Below are 18551 nucleotides of genomic sequence, written 5' to 3' on the forward strand. Positions count from 1 at the left end.
CTCAGCTCAACTCACTTTCTTCTGTTTTCAGTGGACCTTCTGGCCCTTCTGAACTGGAAGGCCCATCCAGACAGGGTGTTGGACATCCTCGGTCGATTACGTCAGATAAGCGGAGAGGAGATTGTCAAGGTCACTGCCTTCACATTATTTATCTATCTTCTGTTATTGTATAAAACCATATTTAATACTGTTCACAAGTCACATTATCATTGAAGAACTTAAAAATGGTTTTATTGTGCCGTTTTTGGGTGACGGGGCTACCCTTTGTTTCTATTTTAGTCACCATCAAGGCGTGTAACGCGATGGTTGTGCTGTTCCCTTTTCTCCTCACAGTTCTTGCGAGATGTCCTGGATACGCTCTTCTGTCTTTTAGATGACAACACTGATAAATACGGACCACTGGTTTTCCAGTCACTGGTAGGAAAATTAAACTATATTCTACTATTAGATTTATTTTGCCTATGAGGACAGAAAATAAGCATAATATCTATGTGTTGTATGTGTTTAGGTGTTCATCATTAACCTGCTCAGGGACAGCCGTTTCTACCACTTCAGACCCGTCATGGACTCTTACATCCAAAACCACTTTGCTGGGGCTTTGGCATACAAGTACAACAACATTTACTTAATTCTTTCCACTGAGCATATTCAAAGCAAATGTAAAAATTTAGTATCAACTAATATTGTCTCTTGTCATTTCAAACCTGCAGAGAGCTGATTAGATGTCTGAAGTGGTACATGGACCGCTCGGCGGAGGTCGTCCGACAGGACCACATCCAGGAAGCCATGAGGGTAAAGTATCACCCAGCTTCCTCTCTGGTCTGTCCTGGCTCATTCCACTGGGATTAATTAGTAACACATGGGGAAATGGTCAAACAGAAGGTCAGATAAGGAGTGTTGTGATGCCATGTAAGTCTTCTGGAAGTGGAGACAAAGGAAATTATCAAGAAATCTCTGCAGATACTAACGAGTGTGGAGTGAAACACTTCCACATTTCCTTTTTTCCAATGAGATCTCGTGAAGAGATATTCTGTTAAGAGACCTGTTAGATTTTCTCTGGATTGTCAGCCACAAAACCCAGTCAGTGCTCAGTGGTTATTCGTTGTTAGGGAAAAGTTATCTGACTGTATGTCTCCATCTGCATCTTGCTAACACCCCCCTCAGGCTCTAGAGTACCTGTTCAAGTTCATCGTCCAGTCTCGTATCCTGTACTCGAGAGCCACCTGCGGGATGGAGGAGGAGCAGTTCAGAGCGAGCATCCAAGAGCTCTTCCAGTCGATCCGCTTCGTTCTGAGTCTGGACAGCCGCAGCTCAGAGAACCTGGTGTTCACGCAGGTCAGATAGTTCACACCTCGAACATTTTCACTGTCTGCCGCTCTGATGACCGCAGAATGATTTATTTTACCTTTGTTTGTGAACATTTATATTTTCTTTATTATTCATCCTCTCAGTTTTTATTCATGATTCACTGATTCATTTTTGTTTGTTCACGTGTTTTTATTGTTTCATGCTTTGTACTTTTTCACTTTTTCATTCTGTGCGTTCTGTTGACTGATGCTTCAATCCTTCGCCCCCACTGTTGCCCCATCCTTGGCTTGCTCTTGGACAGTTTAGAGGTGTGATCAGCTGCATGCCTTTCTGTGGTCATACTCTGGGCCTGTCGTCCATCTCAGTAAGTCACAGCGCCCCCCTGTGTCGGCTCCACAGTGCAACAGAGGTTGCGTGTCTACCAGCCGGCACTAACAGGATGATGCATTCTTAGATATCTGATGTACAGTGTTTACATTTGGCAATTGTACTGATTATTTGAGTCTGAATAGAGAGAAACTGATAGTAAGGCTGTGGAAAGAAGCTCCTTTTGTGAGATAAATAGCAGGCTTAATTCTGGGCTATCTCATGTCAGTCTCACACAGAAAACAACCATATATGTTATATTTTTTGTGATGTTTTTATACGTGTAAGTGTAGAGTCTTTGAAACATATTAATCCCTCTGTGCACTACAAATTCCTTCTCGTCGTCCTTTGTTTCTCCCCCCAGGCAGCTCTGTTGAACAGTTTCCCCGATATCTTTGATGAGCTGCTGCAGATGTTCACCGTTCAGGAGGTAGCCGAGTATGTCAGGGGCACCCTAGGGAGCATGCCCAGCACTGTGGACATCGGCCAGTCTATGGATGTAGTCAAACTGCAGTCCATTGCTCGTACAGTAGAGAGCCGCCTCTTCTTCTTCCCTGGTGAGACAAATGCGAAGGTCTACGCAAAGTCTTTTTTTTCCCCGAAGATACCAAAACAACCATGTGTGTAAGCCTAATGTGCATAACGTGCTTTTCAGTTTCATCCTCACTCCTTTCTTCTTCTTCTGTCTCTCCTCCCTCAGAGTCTCGTAGTATTCTGCTGCCGGTGGTTCTGCACCACATCCACCTGCATCTGCGCCAGCAGAGGGAGCTGCTCATCTGTTCTGGGATCCTCAGCAGCATCTTTTCCATAATTAAGACCAGCTCCATGGTACAGTATATTGCATCATATGCATGCAAGACATATATGACTGAAAATCTCATGTGATTACAAAAAAGTATACATTTTCTGTATTTTATATGTGATCACGCAATTTCAGCTGTAGCTTGTTAGCACAAACACTAAGGCATTCACATTAAGAGGCATGCTTGCATCTCTGTTGTTGACTCAACATATCTCTGCTTCCCTCTACTCGCTCTCCATGTCTCAGGAGTCTTCTGTTCAGGAGGAAGTGGAGATGATGGTGGAGAGTCTTCTGGATGTGCTGCTGCAGACTCTGCTGTCCATCATGAGCAAGTCGCACTCTGTGGAGACGTCCAGAGGACAACGCTGTCCCCAGTGCACTGCAGAGATAACGGTAAGCTTCCGCTCAAAGCGCCTCTGTGACGTGCATCAAAACAGGTGGAATTAGGTGAATATTTTGAATTGATTAACCTTTGTTAAATAAGTGTGCCCATAACTGTCGTTTTCCTTCACACAGGGGGAGTATGTTTCCTGCCTTCTCTCTCTACTCCAACAGATGACTGAGATCCACTTTCACCATCTACTCAACAACTTCCATAGCAAGGAGGAGCTGAAGGTGAGGGGTGCTCTGAGTCATAGAGCTGAGCATGATTATAGCATTTTGCTGCAGCCTGCTTGCTACATACCTTGACTGCATACACTTTCTTAATATATTCCTTGGCAGGAGTTCCTGTTGAAGATCTTCTGCGTGTTCCGCAATCTGATGAAACTGACTATCTTCCCCCGAGACTGGAGTGTCATGAGGCTTCTAACTAGTCAGTGAGTCTGCTTTTCCATTTTTGTCATGCAGTCTTTGTCCCGGAGATGGTAAGGGAATACAGCCAACCAATAGATCAGACTCGCTTCAGACAATCCTGCTCTGAAGGTGACGCTTGTGTTGCAAATTTCTTCATCTATTTTTGGCAGCTACCTGGCTTTGTAAGATGACAATGTAATGTTTGCTTTCTGCAGTATCATCGTAGTGACAACACAGTTCCTGTCTCCGGCGCTGCACAAGAACTTCTCAGAGGCAGATTTTGATTTCAAGGTGCGTGTCGGAACAGCGGGGGCGGGATTTCAGGAAACCCGCCACACCACAAAGTCTGATGCTTTTCCGTAATTCGGTTTCTGAAACGCTATGATTCAAAGTGGCATTTATTCACTTTTGTTTTTGTCTGTGGTGCGTGTTAGGTGTGGAACTCCTTCTTCAGCCTCACTGTGCTGTACATCAACCAGCCCAGTCTGCAGATGGAGGCGCTCGGCCCGGCTAAGAGAAAGAAAGTCCTTGACAAGTAAAAAACAGCATATTTTCATTGTGTGCATTCTTTCCAACACAGCTTATTTATTTATGTAACCTTCTATTCTTCACCTTCCACTCTTTTCTGTGTAGGTATGGAGATATGAGAGTGATGATGGCTTATGAGCTCTTCAGCATGTGGCAAAAATTAGGTGCGACACACAGCCTGACTCCACAGCATCCTCCCCTCACACACACACACACACACACACACACACACACACACACACACACACACACACACACACACACACACACACACACACACACACACCGTGCTCCAATGTGTATGAATCTCTTTAATCCAGGTGACAACAAGCCCCACTTCATCCCAGGAATGATGGGTCCCTTCCTTGGCGTCACCCTGGTCCCTCAGACTGAGGTCCGAAATATTATGATCCCAATTTTCCATGACATGATGGATTGGGAGCAGAGGAAAAACGGCAACTTCAAACAGGTCATCATAACATTATTATGTTGCGAACATCAGACTGAGTGCTGCAGCAGGTAAAAATGGAAGGTTTTTTGCCACATAACATGCCCACCTCTTTCGTCTGAACGTGTGCGTGTGTGTAGGTGGAAGCAGAGCTGATGGATAAGCTGGACAGCATGGTGTCGGACGGGAAAGGCGATGATAATCACAGAGAGCTCTTCAGCCTCTTGTAAGCATCAAACCTGTGTTTAGTGAGCCTGTGAAGTGATGCTGCTCTCGTTTTATTTCCCTCTAACGTGCTTGTCTGTGTTGTTTGGCTGTCACACCACAGGACTCAGCTATTCGGCCCTTATCCAAGGTGAGGAGAAATGCCGTCACAGCGAAGGCTAAGACGCATTTTGATTCATATCTCTTTACTGTCTGTGCTCATCACCTTTAATAAGAACACCTTACTGTATTTTCTGCACAGCCTGCTGGAGAAGATTGAGCAGGAGACGTGGAGAGAAACGGGGATCTCATTCGTCACATCAGTCACAAGACTTGTTGAGCGATTGCTGGATTACAGGTATGGTGAGACTAAGATGCTCATATGAACGCCAATGGTTTATGTCATGAAATTGCAGAGCAGCGAGAAAAATAAACCATTTTTTATGTGCAGGGACTGCATGAAAGGAGACGAGATGGAGAACAAGAAAATTGGTGGTTCCGTCAACCTTATGGTGAGACATTCATAGCATTTTAGTCTGGATTTTAGAAAAACATATTTAGGAATGTTTCCACACATGGATTAACCCTTTCTTTTCTTATTAATGCACCAGCAGAACTTCTACAAATCAGAGGTCAACAAGGAGGACATGTACATCCGTTACATCCACAAGCTGTGTGACCTACATCTCCAAGCAGAGGACTTCACAGGTAACAGAGATGATCCTATGAGAGGCAGCGGATTTTTGTCTTGCCTTTGCCCTGCTGCCCTGCGTGCATCTCTTTCCTTTCATTTGATTTTACCAATAGATGCACCTGGAGAAGAAGCAGAATAAATGTAGTACAGGCTTGTGGCTGCAGGAAAAAAAAAAAAACACGATATTTACAGCAGAAACATGACTCTTTTGGTTAAGGGCCCTGCATACTGATGGCCTGAATAAACATACAAAATCACAAGGCTGCCAGCCAGTTTGAAGGAGTGGGATTGACTTCTCATTCAGAAAATATCGATCTTTTATATCCTTGTTTTATAACTCTGCTGCAAAATAATCCAAACAGCAGAGAAGGGGAAATGCTGCTTGCAGGTAAATTTGGCCTGATGAAATCCGGTTTGACTGCACCTTCAAGTTGGTGTGGGCGTATACAGACTGATCCTCGCTCTCCAGTTTGGGTGGCAGAAATGTTTAGCATTAATCTTTATGATTCTTATTTGCACATGGAGCCCAGAGTAGAGGGCTAATCATCAGAGTAACGTGTTTAAAGTCATTTAAGGCGATAATTTCAGGCTTGGATACATCTTTTTTTTTTTTTTTTTTTTTAGCAAATAATTCTCTGTTGATAATCAGAATAAGTTAAGTTGGTCTGCCCTCACAATCAAAAAGAGAGTCATCTTATGTAAACTGGTGAAACTCCACCACAGCTGTCTGTATTCCCCATTCAGCCACAGATAAGGAAGATAATAGATGAGAAAGTATGATGAAAACAGAGACTTGCAAAGTAAATACCCTTGACAGGTTAAAGAGACAGACCAAATGCCTGGAGATAGGATAGGTTGAGATAAATGTGAATACTAATAATAAAATTATTGCTCAACAGTCTCCACTTTGAACATCAGCCCTTTTCATGTTTTCTGATTCGGGGATTTTTTAAAACATTTGTGCATTATGCATGAGACAAAGGCTAAATTAGTAATTTGAGGGGTAAATTTTAATCACGTCTGGTAATGCCACTCTCAATCATGTAAACAGGAAATTTGGGGAAGTTGTTGGTTTATGTAATCGTGTAAATGGTTTAAGTGTTCTTGCTTTACTCACATTACTGGCAGCGGAGGCTTCATTGTGTGCATGTAAATGTAGCCAAATATGACTAATTAAAAGCAACCTTATTCATCACTTACGTAAAACAAACAACAGGCAGCTGGCAAGATAATTGAAACACATATTAGTGTTCTGCAGAGTTGGCTGTGATTGCACATGTTTCTATAGTGTGAATCATTGTCTGCCTAGAAAGAGCTTTCCTATCTTCAAAGACAGGGATTCAGCTTGGAAAGGGTGTCATTTGTCTTTGGTTTTACACTGTGGATGCACTGGATTCATGTTGTTGGGCTGTTTATTTTCGGGTTGCACATAATGATCATATCCATTATTGATGAATCTGCTGATTTTCTTGGTGAGTTTCTAAAATGTGAGAATACAGTGAAAAATAACAGTTTCATCAAATTACTGCGACACTCAAAAGCCAAAAGATACTTAAATTATTATCTCACAAGACCAACAAAGGAAGCGAATCCTCACAATTGACTAAATGATCATTAATTTCAGCTTGAGTTTATTCACTCCATGTGACAACGAACCTCAACAAAACCACTTTTTCCTTCATTATAGTCAATTGTCAGTGTTACACACCGCTTTATTGTTACATCACAGTCAAGACAGCCAAATGTCCAAGTATTTCAATATGAGAGGAGGCACCAAAATTTCTCATTGAGACTTGCTTAGTCGCCCAACAGTAAAGTCCTTTATCCTTTACTGCTGACTGAATAAACACATATTGCACAAATAGCAGTATCTACTGTCTATTTAGTTTATTTACTGTCACCTCTCATGTATGGCCCATATTCACTGTAAGTACCTTATATGTAACAGCACTGTTACAGTCCAAATCTCACAGTACAAATGCACATTAAAAAGTATTTAGAGATATAAAATAATAAACTGTATTCCTCCAGCACGTTATTGTCCAGCTGTGGGTTGAGGATGAAAAGCTGCAGTAGCTGCATTAGTGACAGACAGCAGCTGATATGATTTCAACTGTGCAGGTGCACTTTGAACCTCTGGCAACCAATATGCCAAAGCATCCTCGCCATCCTCTGGGCAGCTTGAGCTCTGTGCCACCGACTGCGCTTCCTGTCATACGCCATCTGTTCACAAAGACCAGACCCAAAACGTCTGGTTCAGCTCATCACTGTCGCCAGACATCAACATCTGTAGCTGTACTAGACAGCGGATCATCATGACGATACACTTTTATTCTGATGACCTTTGACCTGTGCCCCCTCGACAACAGAGGCAGCGTTCACTCTGCTGCTGTACTGGGAGCTGCTGCAGTGGGAGGATCGGCCCCTGAGGGACTTCCTTCACTACCCCTGTCAGAGCGAGTGGCAGCGCAAGGAGAACCTGAGTCGTAAAATCCTCCACTACTTCAACAAGGGCAAGGCGAGTGAATTTTTTATAGCTTGATGTCTTCTTCCTGTGTTGACTGACTTCAGGCCAGTTAAAACACATCATTTGTGACCCGCAGCTGCAGCTCAAACAGTAAAACGTGAAAATGGAGGCTAACTTAACTTTATAGTGGCGCGATAATATTAGCGGGTTTGTGTTGGACAAGTCGCATCAGACTCTAAATCAGCTTCGGTAAATGAAAGTCACATTAAGTTTTATAGCTTTTTAAAATGCTTCTTCTTTTACACAATGTTCAAATGGCTGTTTGTTCTCATCTGCAGTGCAGCTGTTCCCAAACATCATTACATTTTGCCCTCATTAACCCTCATTACAATCTTGCAGTCTTTCTTATAATTTTTCTGATGTTTTTACCCTGATTTGCATCTTTTGCCTCTCCCCCTGTGGTTTTCATGGCTCTATTATGATGTATCCTTTTTCATTCTGCAGACAAATGTATTCTTCAGAATACTTACATCTATTGAACTGGATTCAGTGCTGAGATCCTTTACTGAAGTAAACGCTGTAGTACCACAGTGTACAAACCCTCCAGTATGAACATTAAAAAAATCTATATATTCTGCCAGGAGTGTCATATTTGGTAATTATCACTGATACATTAACCTGTAAGCTGCACTGTAATGTTGTGGCCTGTGGACGTGGAGCTAATTTTAACTACTTTATATACTGTTGGGTAATTAAATATTTAACAGCATTTTAAATATTTTACAAGCTGATCAGATTTTATATGTAAAATCATGTCAACTAGAGCAAGATAAATGTAGAAGCACAAAAGTAGTGCAAAATGGAATTACTACGGAATACTGTAAGTACTGTACTGTACTTCAGTATTCCCTGAGCTTTATCACTTGGGTAAATATACTTTCCACTGCAGGTTTTATAGCTGAAGCGAAATCCTCTCTGCACTGTCGAGGACCAGAACTGTGGATTATCCGAACAAAAGCATCCAGTTGTTATTGCTCTGGCGCACATCCTGTGTCTCTGTACTAAAGCAAACACTGAATATCATATAATATAAACACAAACATGTAGCCTTTGCCCACATCACAATACTACTCAGCGAGGGTCAGATGTCTGCCCAAATGTGATTTGCCTCCCTGAATCACTCGTCTCTGGCTGGTATTCATCCACAAAATTAAATTAGTTGACTGGTGTCTGTGTTTTGGAGAGGACAATGCCCTCTGGACTCTGGAAGCAGCTGAGAAGGAAACAAAAGTCACCTCCTTCATTAACTCTGTGTCATCTCTGGTTTTTATGGCTGCTCTTGAAAAAAAAAAAAAGTAGCTGTTCGGTGCTGTGGAGTCACCTGCTGTAACAAAATAAACTCAGCCAGGACAAGTGGAAAATTATATGTGTTTTAAAGAGCAGCTGCTGGCAGCTGTAGCGGATTTATTGAAAAGTATGTAGAAGCAGGACTTTGAAACAAATATATCCATATAATATATGTACACTACACAAGGTGTCGTTTCCTTTTTCACTGCACCTGAAATACTCCACCTTGTGCCTTGCAATTTACAAGTGGTCAGGGTGGTACGGTGACGCAGCAGGTAGTGCGCGTGCCTCACAGCGAGAAGGGCGCCAGTTCGATCCCCAGGTCGGGCCTTTCTGTGTGAAGTTTGCATGTTCTTCCCGTGCATGCGTGGGTTCTCTCTGTGCACTCCGGCTTCCTCCCACAGACAAAAAACATGCTCATTAGATTAATTGGTGACTCTAAAATTGTCCTTAGGTGTGAGTGTGAGTATGAATAGTTGTTTGTCTATTTATGTTGCCCTGCAATCGACTGGTGACCGGTTCAGGGTGTACCCCCCCTCTCGCCCGTTGACAGCTGGGATAGGCTCCAGCCCCCCCGTAACCCCGAAAGGGGTAGTCGGTATAGAAGATGAACGAGCATGTGGTCATTTTTCAAAAACCTTTCGAATGCATTTTTGAACAATTTGGGATTTTTTTTTTCCTTATTTGTATGACCTGTGCAATTCTTCCACATACATCAGCTCTTCTTCTTCTTCTTCTTCTTCTTCTTCTTCTTCTTCTTCTTCTTCTTCTTCTTCTTCTTCTTCTTCTCTGTATTTTTAACTTGTGTTGTTAAACATTGCCTTAAATACATCCTACAGTATGTGACACTTCATGTCAACACCTTGGAGTTGTTGTTTGTTAATGTGTTAACTTTGATAAAGTGTTGGGGAAAAAGTAGGTCAAGTTAACAATAATAAATATGGAGCCCAGTAGCAGTTTTATTAATAATACTTTGTGAACCTACTTTGCACAAGAAAAACTAAATGAAAACAAATCAGTACCACAACTGAATAACATAAACCCCTTTCTGCTGATATGTTACATAAAATCATACATGAACTCTTGAAAATATCGTCTCCATGGAACATAAAGTGTAAAGTCAGTGTTATTGTTTGAAGTGTTATTGGTGGAGGCTTGACTGGTCTTTATGATCATCACTGTAGAAGTTAGTAGTAAACAGGGATACATGTTGATGTACATACAACTGCAAAGAAAAAAGAAAAGAGACCAAAGGCAGCCTGACATCAGATTGTCCTCTTTGCAGCGATCACACACATATTGAAGCTATATTGGATTCAAAATATTTATTCATATATTTTTATCTGACCTTTGAAATACAAATATAGCACAGTAGACAAACACGCCTCATATAGGCTCTTATGAAGTTTTTTCTCCGACTTTCAGATGATGATGCCTCTGTTGGCTCAGATTCATTCTTCTCATGTTCAGGAGGCTACTGTATGAATCTTCCTGTAGTAAATGTGTTTACGTCTAGAATGACCATTAAGTACTAATCAAATACTGTCCAAGTCCAAAGTTTCTGAATCTCACATGGCCATTGAATTGATGATTTCTCTTTACTATAAACGATGCTTTAATGATTTCGTCCATTCACTCTGGATCTCATCTGTAATATGACTTTGCAGTGCTGGGAATATGGGATCTCTCTCTGCCGCGAGCTGGCTTTCCAGTACGAGACTTTATACGATTATCAGAGCCTCAGCTGGATACGGGTGAGTACCGTCTTGCACACTTCCTGTTTCTGCTGCTATTATCCAACAATCATTCCTCTGTGTTGCTGCAAGGTGGGATTTTCAGCTCCCTCTGTCATTATCATCGTCTTATAGGGTACGAAGTGTGTACGGCGTCGAACACAATGTGCTAATTACCTGCGCACACCCACTCTCATCAGGAGATGCAGAGGATTCAGCAATGTGTGTGATTAAATCATTATTCATCATGACTGTTTTGCACGTTTATCATTCTGTGACAGAAAATGGAGGCAGCGTACTATGACAACATCATTGAGCAGCAGAGGATTGAACCAGAGTTCTTCCGAATGGGCTTCTATGGCAGGAAATTTCCTTTCTTCCTCAGGGTAAGACGAAGTCTCATCGCGTCCGTCCTCCTGACACAGTTATGATTCTGCCGATGTGCACAGCCACACTCCTTCTCCTTCATGCTTCAGCAGGAGACAGTCAGCTACAGAAAACAGAAAGCCTTTGTTGAAAATAAGACTAAATAAGTGAATCTAGCCATGATGCTGCATCCATTCCTCGCAGAAGTTGTTAATAAGAACCAGGTAGAAAGATCAGCGGCGGGACGTGTGGCGGTAACACAGCTAAAAATTTTGCGGGCTAATTAAGAATTAGGAGCTGCGTGGGTTTCCCCTCCACCAGCCATCTTGGCGATTGATATCATGAATCTCATCAGAGTCTCAATCTCATTTCATTTAGAGGCTTATTTAACCATTCCAGTTTTTGTGTGCAGGAAAATAACAAGCCTAAAAGCTGAACAACGCCTAAAATACGTCATTAAAGCAGCTATAATACAATAGGCCTAGATCTTTTCAGGCACTCACAGGAGAGGTTTTAGTGACTTAGAGGCCTGAGGCAAAGCCCAATGTGAGGCCTTTCTCCATTTAGCTTAATTCAATCGTAGCCGGTGAATAAAAACTCTTTTCAGTTAACAAAGACACCAAACTAAATGACGGACCCAAATGAGGATTCTGTCAGTCGGTGCCTGTTGTATCTGACTGTCTGTGTGTGCAGTGGTGCAGTTTAGTTTCTTGCAGTGGGAAAACTGGAACGTCACCCCAACCCGCCTCGCAGACACCCGTCCCTGAGCGACACCCGATAAGCTCCAACACAAACAGTACATGCATTCACACATAAGCGAGGGCATTTCAGAAGACTGGGTTTGTGTCATCAGGATGAAACAATTTACTAAAAGCAACACAAGACTTTCACAGCCAAGCACATTTACAGCCGGAGAGGTCGAAACGTTTTGAACTCTGAGCTGATTTTCTACCGTTTTCTCAGTTTTTAACAGTTCAGGCTTTTATTTTAAGCTCACATTGTTCTGCGTCAGGACATATTGCATATCTTTATTGTTTTCAGGGGAATCTGCTCCATAATGAGTTGTTATTGTACTGAGTTATTGAATTATTTAAAAAATGCTGCTCTGTCATGTATATATGTAAACATTATGATCACGTGTAGGCTCGTAGGCTTTGTAGGCTTGTAGGATAGATGAAGGTCTTGTAGTAACAGTCATATCAGCCGCATCTTAAGACTGAGATATATAAACCTCATGAAGGTTTGCAGAGAGGGAAAGAGTACTAGAATATTATATTCAAGTAACAGTGCTGTAACTTTAAAGAAATTTTGGTCAATTAAAATGTACTCTGAGCAAACGTTATCTCTTAAATGATTCTTTGGGGTTTGTCTGGTGATGTTTGATGCTGCTGTTAAATTGAAGAAGACCTTTAGGCTACAATAACATTTAATGTCAATCCAACAACAGTGGTGACAAAGCAACTTCACACCAAAGAGGCCTGATGTCCAGAAACAAAACAATAAATTCCTGATTATTAATTGTGAGCATACAATGGCTTTTCTCTGTGTATCCTCACTAGAATGAACCAAAACAGAGGACAATAAATTAAAGAGGGCGCTGCTGTAGAGCACCAGTTCACTTATTAGTTTCTAGTTCCTGTGAGGTCTCAGCATCATGCGCATCAGTTTCTCATCGGCATACCTCTGTCAGTCTTGAGTAAATCAAGCTGTTGTCATCCCCTTTCTGCAGAACAAAGAGTTTGTCTGTCGCGGTTATGACTACGAACGGCTCGAGGACTTCCAGCAAAGGATGCTGGGGGAATTTCCACAAGCCATCGCCATGCAGCATCCCAACCAACCAGACGACACCATCCTGCAGAGTGACGCTCAGTGTATCCTGCACAGTTAATGGACTAAAACTGAGAATTATTTTCAATATTAATTAATCTACAGTTAAGTTTTTTTCTGTTAAGAGCGTGACAGCTTACAGTGAGTGTTGTGTATGTGTTATGAGGTTGTGACAGATCAAAACACTGTTGAGGTTGTTTTCCAGACAGTAGGGGCAAACGCTCCCCTTAAGCATTTCTTTTCAATATCCCTCCTGCTCTTCCTCCTCCGTGAATATGCGTGTCTGTCTGTCACTTCCTTGACACTTGGCTTCTAGACTTGCAGATCTATGCGGTGACTCCAGTGTCAGACATCTCTGATGTGCCTCAGCTGGAGCGTGTGCCTGAGAGGATCAAGAGCTTCTACCGCATAAACAATGTCAGCCGCTTCCACTATGACAGGCCTTTCCACAAGGGGCCCAAGGACCGCGAGAACGAGTTCAGGGTACGGTGGGCCAGCAGTGCCTCTCTCAGTCCATTTCTGCCTCACACTTTAGTGTTTTTACACAAAGAAACACTGAATTTGAATGTAACACTAGTTAAAAGCATGACATGGATCAAAGTGCAGTGAGATTCATGCAGTGATTTTTTTTTCTGGAGACAACAGATCACAAATTTGCCTCAAAGGTCCTACAGTCTGTACAAAATACGACAAAATACACCTAGTTAATGGCCTAGTAGTTAGAGGATATGTGACCAGCCACGAGAAAACCGGCAACAAGTCTCCCGGGGGGCATTTTGAGTTATTTACAGATTCTGAAAGTGTAGTTTCTAAGCTTTCCAACGATGTCTAACACATGGAAATCTGAATTGTCATGCAGAATAATGCTAATGATACACAAGAGGCAAAGCTCAAGTGCACCATTCACACAATGGTTAGAGATGCTGAATCCTCTAGAGGACAAAGACCCTGATCCAAAACACTCAAGGAAGAGAAACTAGAGGGAGATGAAGGCACACAGCTTGGAGGCCTACATGCTTGTGGGACATGGAACAAACAGAAAGATGTCCAAACATGACAAACATTAACTTTATGTACTCGGCTTAATAGACTGATTGAGACTGAGAGGAATATAAGGAGATCGCATGGGTACGAAGGGGCCCATTTACAGTTTTTTTTAAAGTTATCAGAAGCATCTTAAAGTCTGATGTGAAGCGGATACAGAGCCAGTGAAGTGAAACTAAAGTTGGTGTGATCTGTTCAAATCTTCTTGTTTTCATTAAAATTCTAGCTGCAGCATTCTGAGCCATTTGAAGACTTTTAGTTTTAGCACCGTGAAGGCCTGACAGCATTCCAGCAATCAAGTCTGGATGAAACAAAGCTGTGAGTCACCGTCTCCGCGTCAGCCACGGACAGAATTTTAGAGATGCCGCGGAGGTGAAAATAAGGTTTTCTTTAATGCGCTGATCAAAAGAGAGAGTCGGGTCAAACACCAACACAATCGCATACACTGTCATGACTTTGAGGTATTCCCCCTCAGCACATTAGATACTCTGTAAGCTGCCTCATGTTTTGTTGAAATCTTAAAATTGTGATATTAGGCGTTCACTGAAAATGATTTCCTGTGTAGCAGCCTTTGTAGCTGTTACTGACAGTAGTCCCTGCCTGAGCCGCAGGTGCATTAGTCATAAACACTGCAAAATGATGTAATGTGGCAAGAGGAAAAGTTTCCAAAACCATGACGACATAAGCCAGAGACAGAAAACTGCATTAGCACAAAATGACCCCAGATTGAATAAATATCTCAGACTGTCTGAGAAAAACGATTAACTGCAGCTGCTCTATTTACCGCAGGACGTTTTTATTGTAGAGCTACGACTAATGATTATTTGCGTTATTGATTAAACCGTTAATAGTTTGTGTCAGAAAATTGTGAATGATGGTGCCCCCCAAAAGTCCAGCTGCACTATCAAAAAAGGCAACGAAGACATCTTCAAATAACTTTGTGGAACTTTGTTTTTATCAAGCTAACAGTCCAAAACCAAATGATGTTCAATCCTTCATCATTCATCACGGAAAAGCAGCAAATCTTCACATTTTGACAAGCAGGAAACAATGGATTCAGGGATTATCACAAACATTGATGAATAATTTTCCGTCAATCGAATCATCTGTTAAACGTTTAAGCTGTAATTGGGTTGTTGTCACTTTACTCGCCGCTCTGGATCTAGCACAAATACAGCTACCAGATCCAGAAAGCCTACAACCCGCAGGGCTTTAGAGGCTTGGACCAGACATGCTACTGTACTGTAGTTTCCTCTGACATGGTAACCTAAATTTGGAAGAAACCACGGCGGGATTTTTCACTTTTACTCGTGGCTGAACTGACCTACATGCTACGCTAAGACACAGTTAGGAGGTTTCGCTTCTCCCAGCGTGATTATTTCTCTATCACACACAGATAGCAGCCTGGATAACCGCTGTTCTCTGCCTCCATGTTTAACAGAGCCTGTGGATCGAGAGAACAACCCTGATCCTCTCCCGTCCTCTCCCTGGGATCTCCCGCTGGGCGGAGGTGGAAAGGAGAGAAGTGGTGAGGAGCTCAAACATTCAGTCTGCATCATCTTCTACTTCACATGCTCCTCCTTGGCAGTTTTCAAAGTTTTTGAAGTCACCCTGATAGCCATGCTTCTGAGAGAATATGAAATGTGTTTATGTGCACACACTTCCTCCCCTTTCATCGTGGATTAGGTTGAATGTGTATTTATTTCCAGGTGGAGGTGAGCCCTCTGGAGAACGCCATTTACGTGGTGGAGAATAAGACCCAGGAGCTGCGGACTCTGATCAGCCAGTACCAACACAGACAGCATCATGGCAACATCAACCCGCTCAGCATGTGCCTAAATGGGGTCATAGATGCTGCTGTGAACGGAGGCATCGCCAGATATCAGGAGGTAGAGAGAAAGAAATGGGGGGGGGGGGGGTTATTGCATTTCTGAACTGGATTTGTGTTGTGAGAGATCTCATCTTTTGACTCTTGTACCACAGGCCTTCTTTGATAAGGACTACATCAGCAGTCACCCCGAGGATACGGAGAGGATCACACATCTGAAGGATCTGATGCAGGAGCAGGTCGGACTCCGCTTTGAAGTTCAGCGTATGTGTAACTGCTGCTTAAACAGGCTCAAGTGATAATGGGGCTTTTCCCTGTCGTTTCCTTGAACAGGTGCACATCCTCGGTGTGGGCCTGGCTGTCCACGAGAAGCTGGTGCATCCGGAAATGCGTCCCCTGCACAAAAAGCTTGTGGACCAGTTCCACATGATGAGGACAGGTTTACATCATGTGAGCAGTCCCTCATGTGGCTCAATGTTTCTGTTTATTCTCTCTGAGTCTGTTACCGTGTGCGATGAAGTGCTAAAGGTGTGGCAGTGTGTTTCTATTGAAGTGTTTTAACGTGTGTGTGAGCAGTGTGAATATTCAGAGCAGTATATGGTTGGCTCCCAGCAGGGTGTGCCCGGCGTGGATCGATTCGGCCCTGCAGGCTGCCAAGGGGTCAACTCTCCCAGAGGCATCCTCTCCTCCCACAGCCACATGAGTCCTGAGAGTGTGCGCCTCATACACAGACACAGGTCCGTCTCTCACACACACACACACACACACGCACGCACACACGCAGACCATCAAGTTTGTAGTGCATCTCTAAAGTCAACCCAAAATTCAATGAAATGAAATGTGTGATCAGGGTTTAAAGAGGGTTAAAAAGTTGTTTATTTCTTTCCATCTGCTTTCTCAATTGATCATCCTGTTTAAGGTCACCTGGGGCCAAAACCTATCCCAGCATGCACTGGGCGAGAGGCCACCATTCTATCACAGGAATAACACATATAGATAAACACCTCCACACTACAGGCTCTTTTGGGCAAAACTCTTTAAACTAAACCCTTCAACTTAACCTCAAGTGTAGCCACTCGACAACGCAGGATTAGTAAAGATGTCCTCTCTTCAAAATGTTTGAAAACTGGTACATGAAAGGTACCGGCATGAACACACAGAGATAAATGTGTTTTACAGTCTCCAACGTCTCTGTCCTGCAGCCCTCTGAACCTTCAGGGTTCGATCCGTCACTCGTCCTCCTCCCTGTCCTCTCACACATCGAGCGAGGCCGGAAACCTCGTCATAATGACCGACGGCCTGATGGGGGAGCACCCCGAGGAGGCGTTACACATGCAGGTCAGGCTCGAAATAAAAACACACGCTGCCATGAATGTAGTGGCGATGGTATGAATTTGTATTGCACATTATAAAAGGCAAATCACATGAAAACTGGTCTTTTCAGGACATGAAACATTTTATAATACTTCAACATTGACACTCAAACTATAGCTGCATTTTAAAACAGCTGTCTCAAAGCACATGATTCATTACTTTCCTCTCAGCTGGATAAACTATCAAAGGCAGATACACCAAATATAGCAAAGACGTTTTCTATTGTACAACACTGAGTACGTTTTGCTTTGCAGCCGAGCCCCTCGTCCTCCAGCCTGAGCTCAATCCGCTCCAACTCTTCCCAGATTATTAACTCTGCTCCCTCGAGTGCCAGAGGTGAGTAACACAGCCACATGAATTATGTTGTTATGGGTTTTATCTATTACAGAAACTTGAGAATTAGAAAATACCTTTCATAGATGTCTCATAAATTATATATAGAATGCAGCAAGACGTAACGATAAGACTATAAGACCTCTGTGTTACATATAATGAGGACAGTGCAAGTAGAAATAGTACATTTGTCCATGCTTTCCTCGGTCCAGGCTCCCCGTCCTTGCCCGATAAGGCCAAACACAACCGGGAAGTGATGATACTGCTGCCGTCTCATCGCGAGAGGGCCAACAACTCCATGTACTACAACATGGCAGAGAATGGACAGGTAGGACTGCACCGTAATGATGTCTCAACGCGCAAAACAAGCTAGAAACAAAACTTGTTTCCAACTTCTAATTACGCGCGCTGTTGCTTTCTACAGAACAACCACATGCAGCGTGCCTTAGTCCAGCAAGTTAGCCCCTGTAAGCCGTGTGCTGATGCTCACATGACCCTACCAGAGAAAGGTAGCACGCCAACAGGTTGAAATGACAGTAATATGTAAAAGAGATGTATCACTGTGTGCGCTGACGTGTAAATGTTTTCCTCCTCCAGTGTTTCCGAACGCTCCCAGCAGCTGGAGTCTGGATGGAGAGAACAGGGAGCAGGTGTCCTACATGCCAGCTTCTACTGGAGGGGTTATCATGCCCCCTGTCCCACCCAGGTCCTTCCCACCAGGTATGTCCTCCTTTTACTTCACGCTCATGGTTTAGATGGTGTACATAGATTTACATTTCAAATGCTTTCCCCTGCAAATGTCGACTAGCAAACTGGGCGTCAGTGATGTCATCCAGACAAACGCTGAGCTTGTGAGATGCCGGCTGGCTTTTGAAGCCTATTTAAGACCTTTACTTAATGCATGAATTAATTACCTCCTCATATGAATTTCGCTCTGCAGGACACTTCCTGATGCACTGTGATGCGTTTCATCACCAGAACAGTGACCCTCCGCCCGCCCTGCCGGTCCGTTCGCTTCGAAAGGTACAGCCAATTTTTTAATTTTTAATTTCAGGAACATGTTCTGGCAGCTGTTTTTGGATCGGAT

At 43.0% G+C, this 18551-nt stretch overlaps 1 protein-coding gene across 2 annotated transcripts in view; it reads left to right on the forward strand.

Moving 5' to 3' along the window:
• LOC139334691 (dedicator of cytokinesis protein 3-like) overlaps positions 1–18551 on the forward strand; it is a 52069-nt gene that overhangs the window by 29495 nt on the left and 4023 nt on the right. The window contains exons 19-53 of one of the 2 annotated variants that reach the window (XM_070967763.1): positions 32–129; positions 334–417; positions 509–609; positions 711–792; positions 1165–1335; positions 2039–2231; positions 2375–2502; positions 2723–2869; positions 2993–3091; positions 3200–3294; positions 3487–3562; positions 3706–3806; positions 3905–3963; positions 4120–4268; positions 4388–4473; positions 4576–4602; positions 4714–4809; positions 4903–4963; positions 5063–5159; positions 7515–7663; positions 10627–10713; positions 10974–11078; positions 12788–12929; positions 13202–13368; positions 15371–15457; positions 15639–15818; positions 15913–15996; positions 16091–16207; positions 16370–16494; positions 16960–17095; positions 17386–17467; positions 17677–17792; positions 17889–17973; positions 18062–18184; positions 18405–18487. In XM_070967763.1, the coding sequence (XP_070823864.1) occupies positions 32–129; positions 334–417; positions 509–609; positions 711–792; positions 1165–1335; positions 2039–2231; positions 2375–2502; positions 2723–2869; positions 2993–3091; positions 3200–3294; positions 3487–3562; positions 3706–3806; positions 3905–3963; positions 4120–4268; positions 4388–4473; positions 4576–4602; positions 4714–4809; positions 4903–4963; positions 5063–5159; positions 7515–7663; positions 10627–10713; positions 10974–11078; positions 12788–12929; positions 13202–13368; positions 15371–15457; positions 15639–15818; positions 15913–15996; positions 16091–16207; positions 16370–16494; positions 16960–17095; positions 17386–17467; positions 17677–17792; positions 17889–17973; positions 18062–18184; positions 18405–18487 (3818 nt within the window). Of the gene's footprint in view, positions 1–31; positions 130–333; positions 418–508; positions 610–710; positions 793–1164; positions 1336–2038; positions 2232–2374; positions 2503–2722; positions 2870–2992; positions 3092–3199; positions 3295–3486; positions 3563–3705; positions 3807–3904; positions 3964–4119; positions 4269–4387; positions 4474–4575; positions 4603–4713; positions 4810–4902; positions 4964–5062; positions 5160–7514; positions 7664–10626; positions 10714–10973; positions 11079–12787; positions 12930–13201; positions 13369–15370; positions 15458–15638; positions 15819–15912; positions 15997–16090; positions 16208–16351; positions 16495–16959; positions 17096–17385; positions 17468–17676; positions 17793–17888; positions 17974–18061; positions 18185–18404; positions 18488–18551 lie in introns of both variants that reach the window. The other variant, XM_070967762.1, reaches the window with a different exon arrangement.

This window comes from Chaetodon trifascialis, chromosome 8, assembly GCF_039877785.1.
Source record: "Chaetodon trifascialis isolate fChaTrf1 chromosome 8, fChaTrf1.hap1, whole genome shotgun sequence".
Classification (NCBI taxonomy): domain Eukaryota; kingdom Metazoa; phylum Chordata; class Actinopteri; order Chaetodontiformes; family Chaetodontidae; genus Chaetodon; species Chaetodon trifascialis.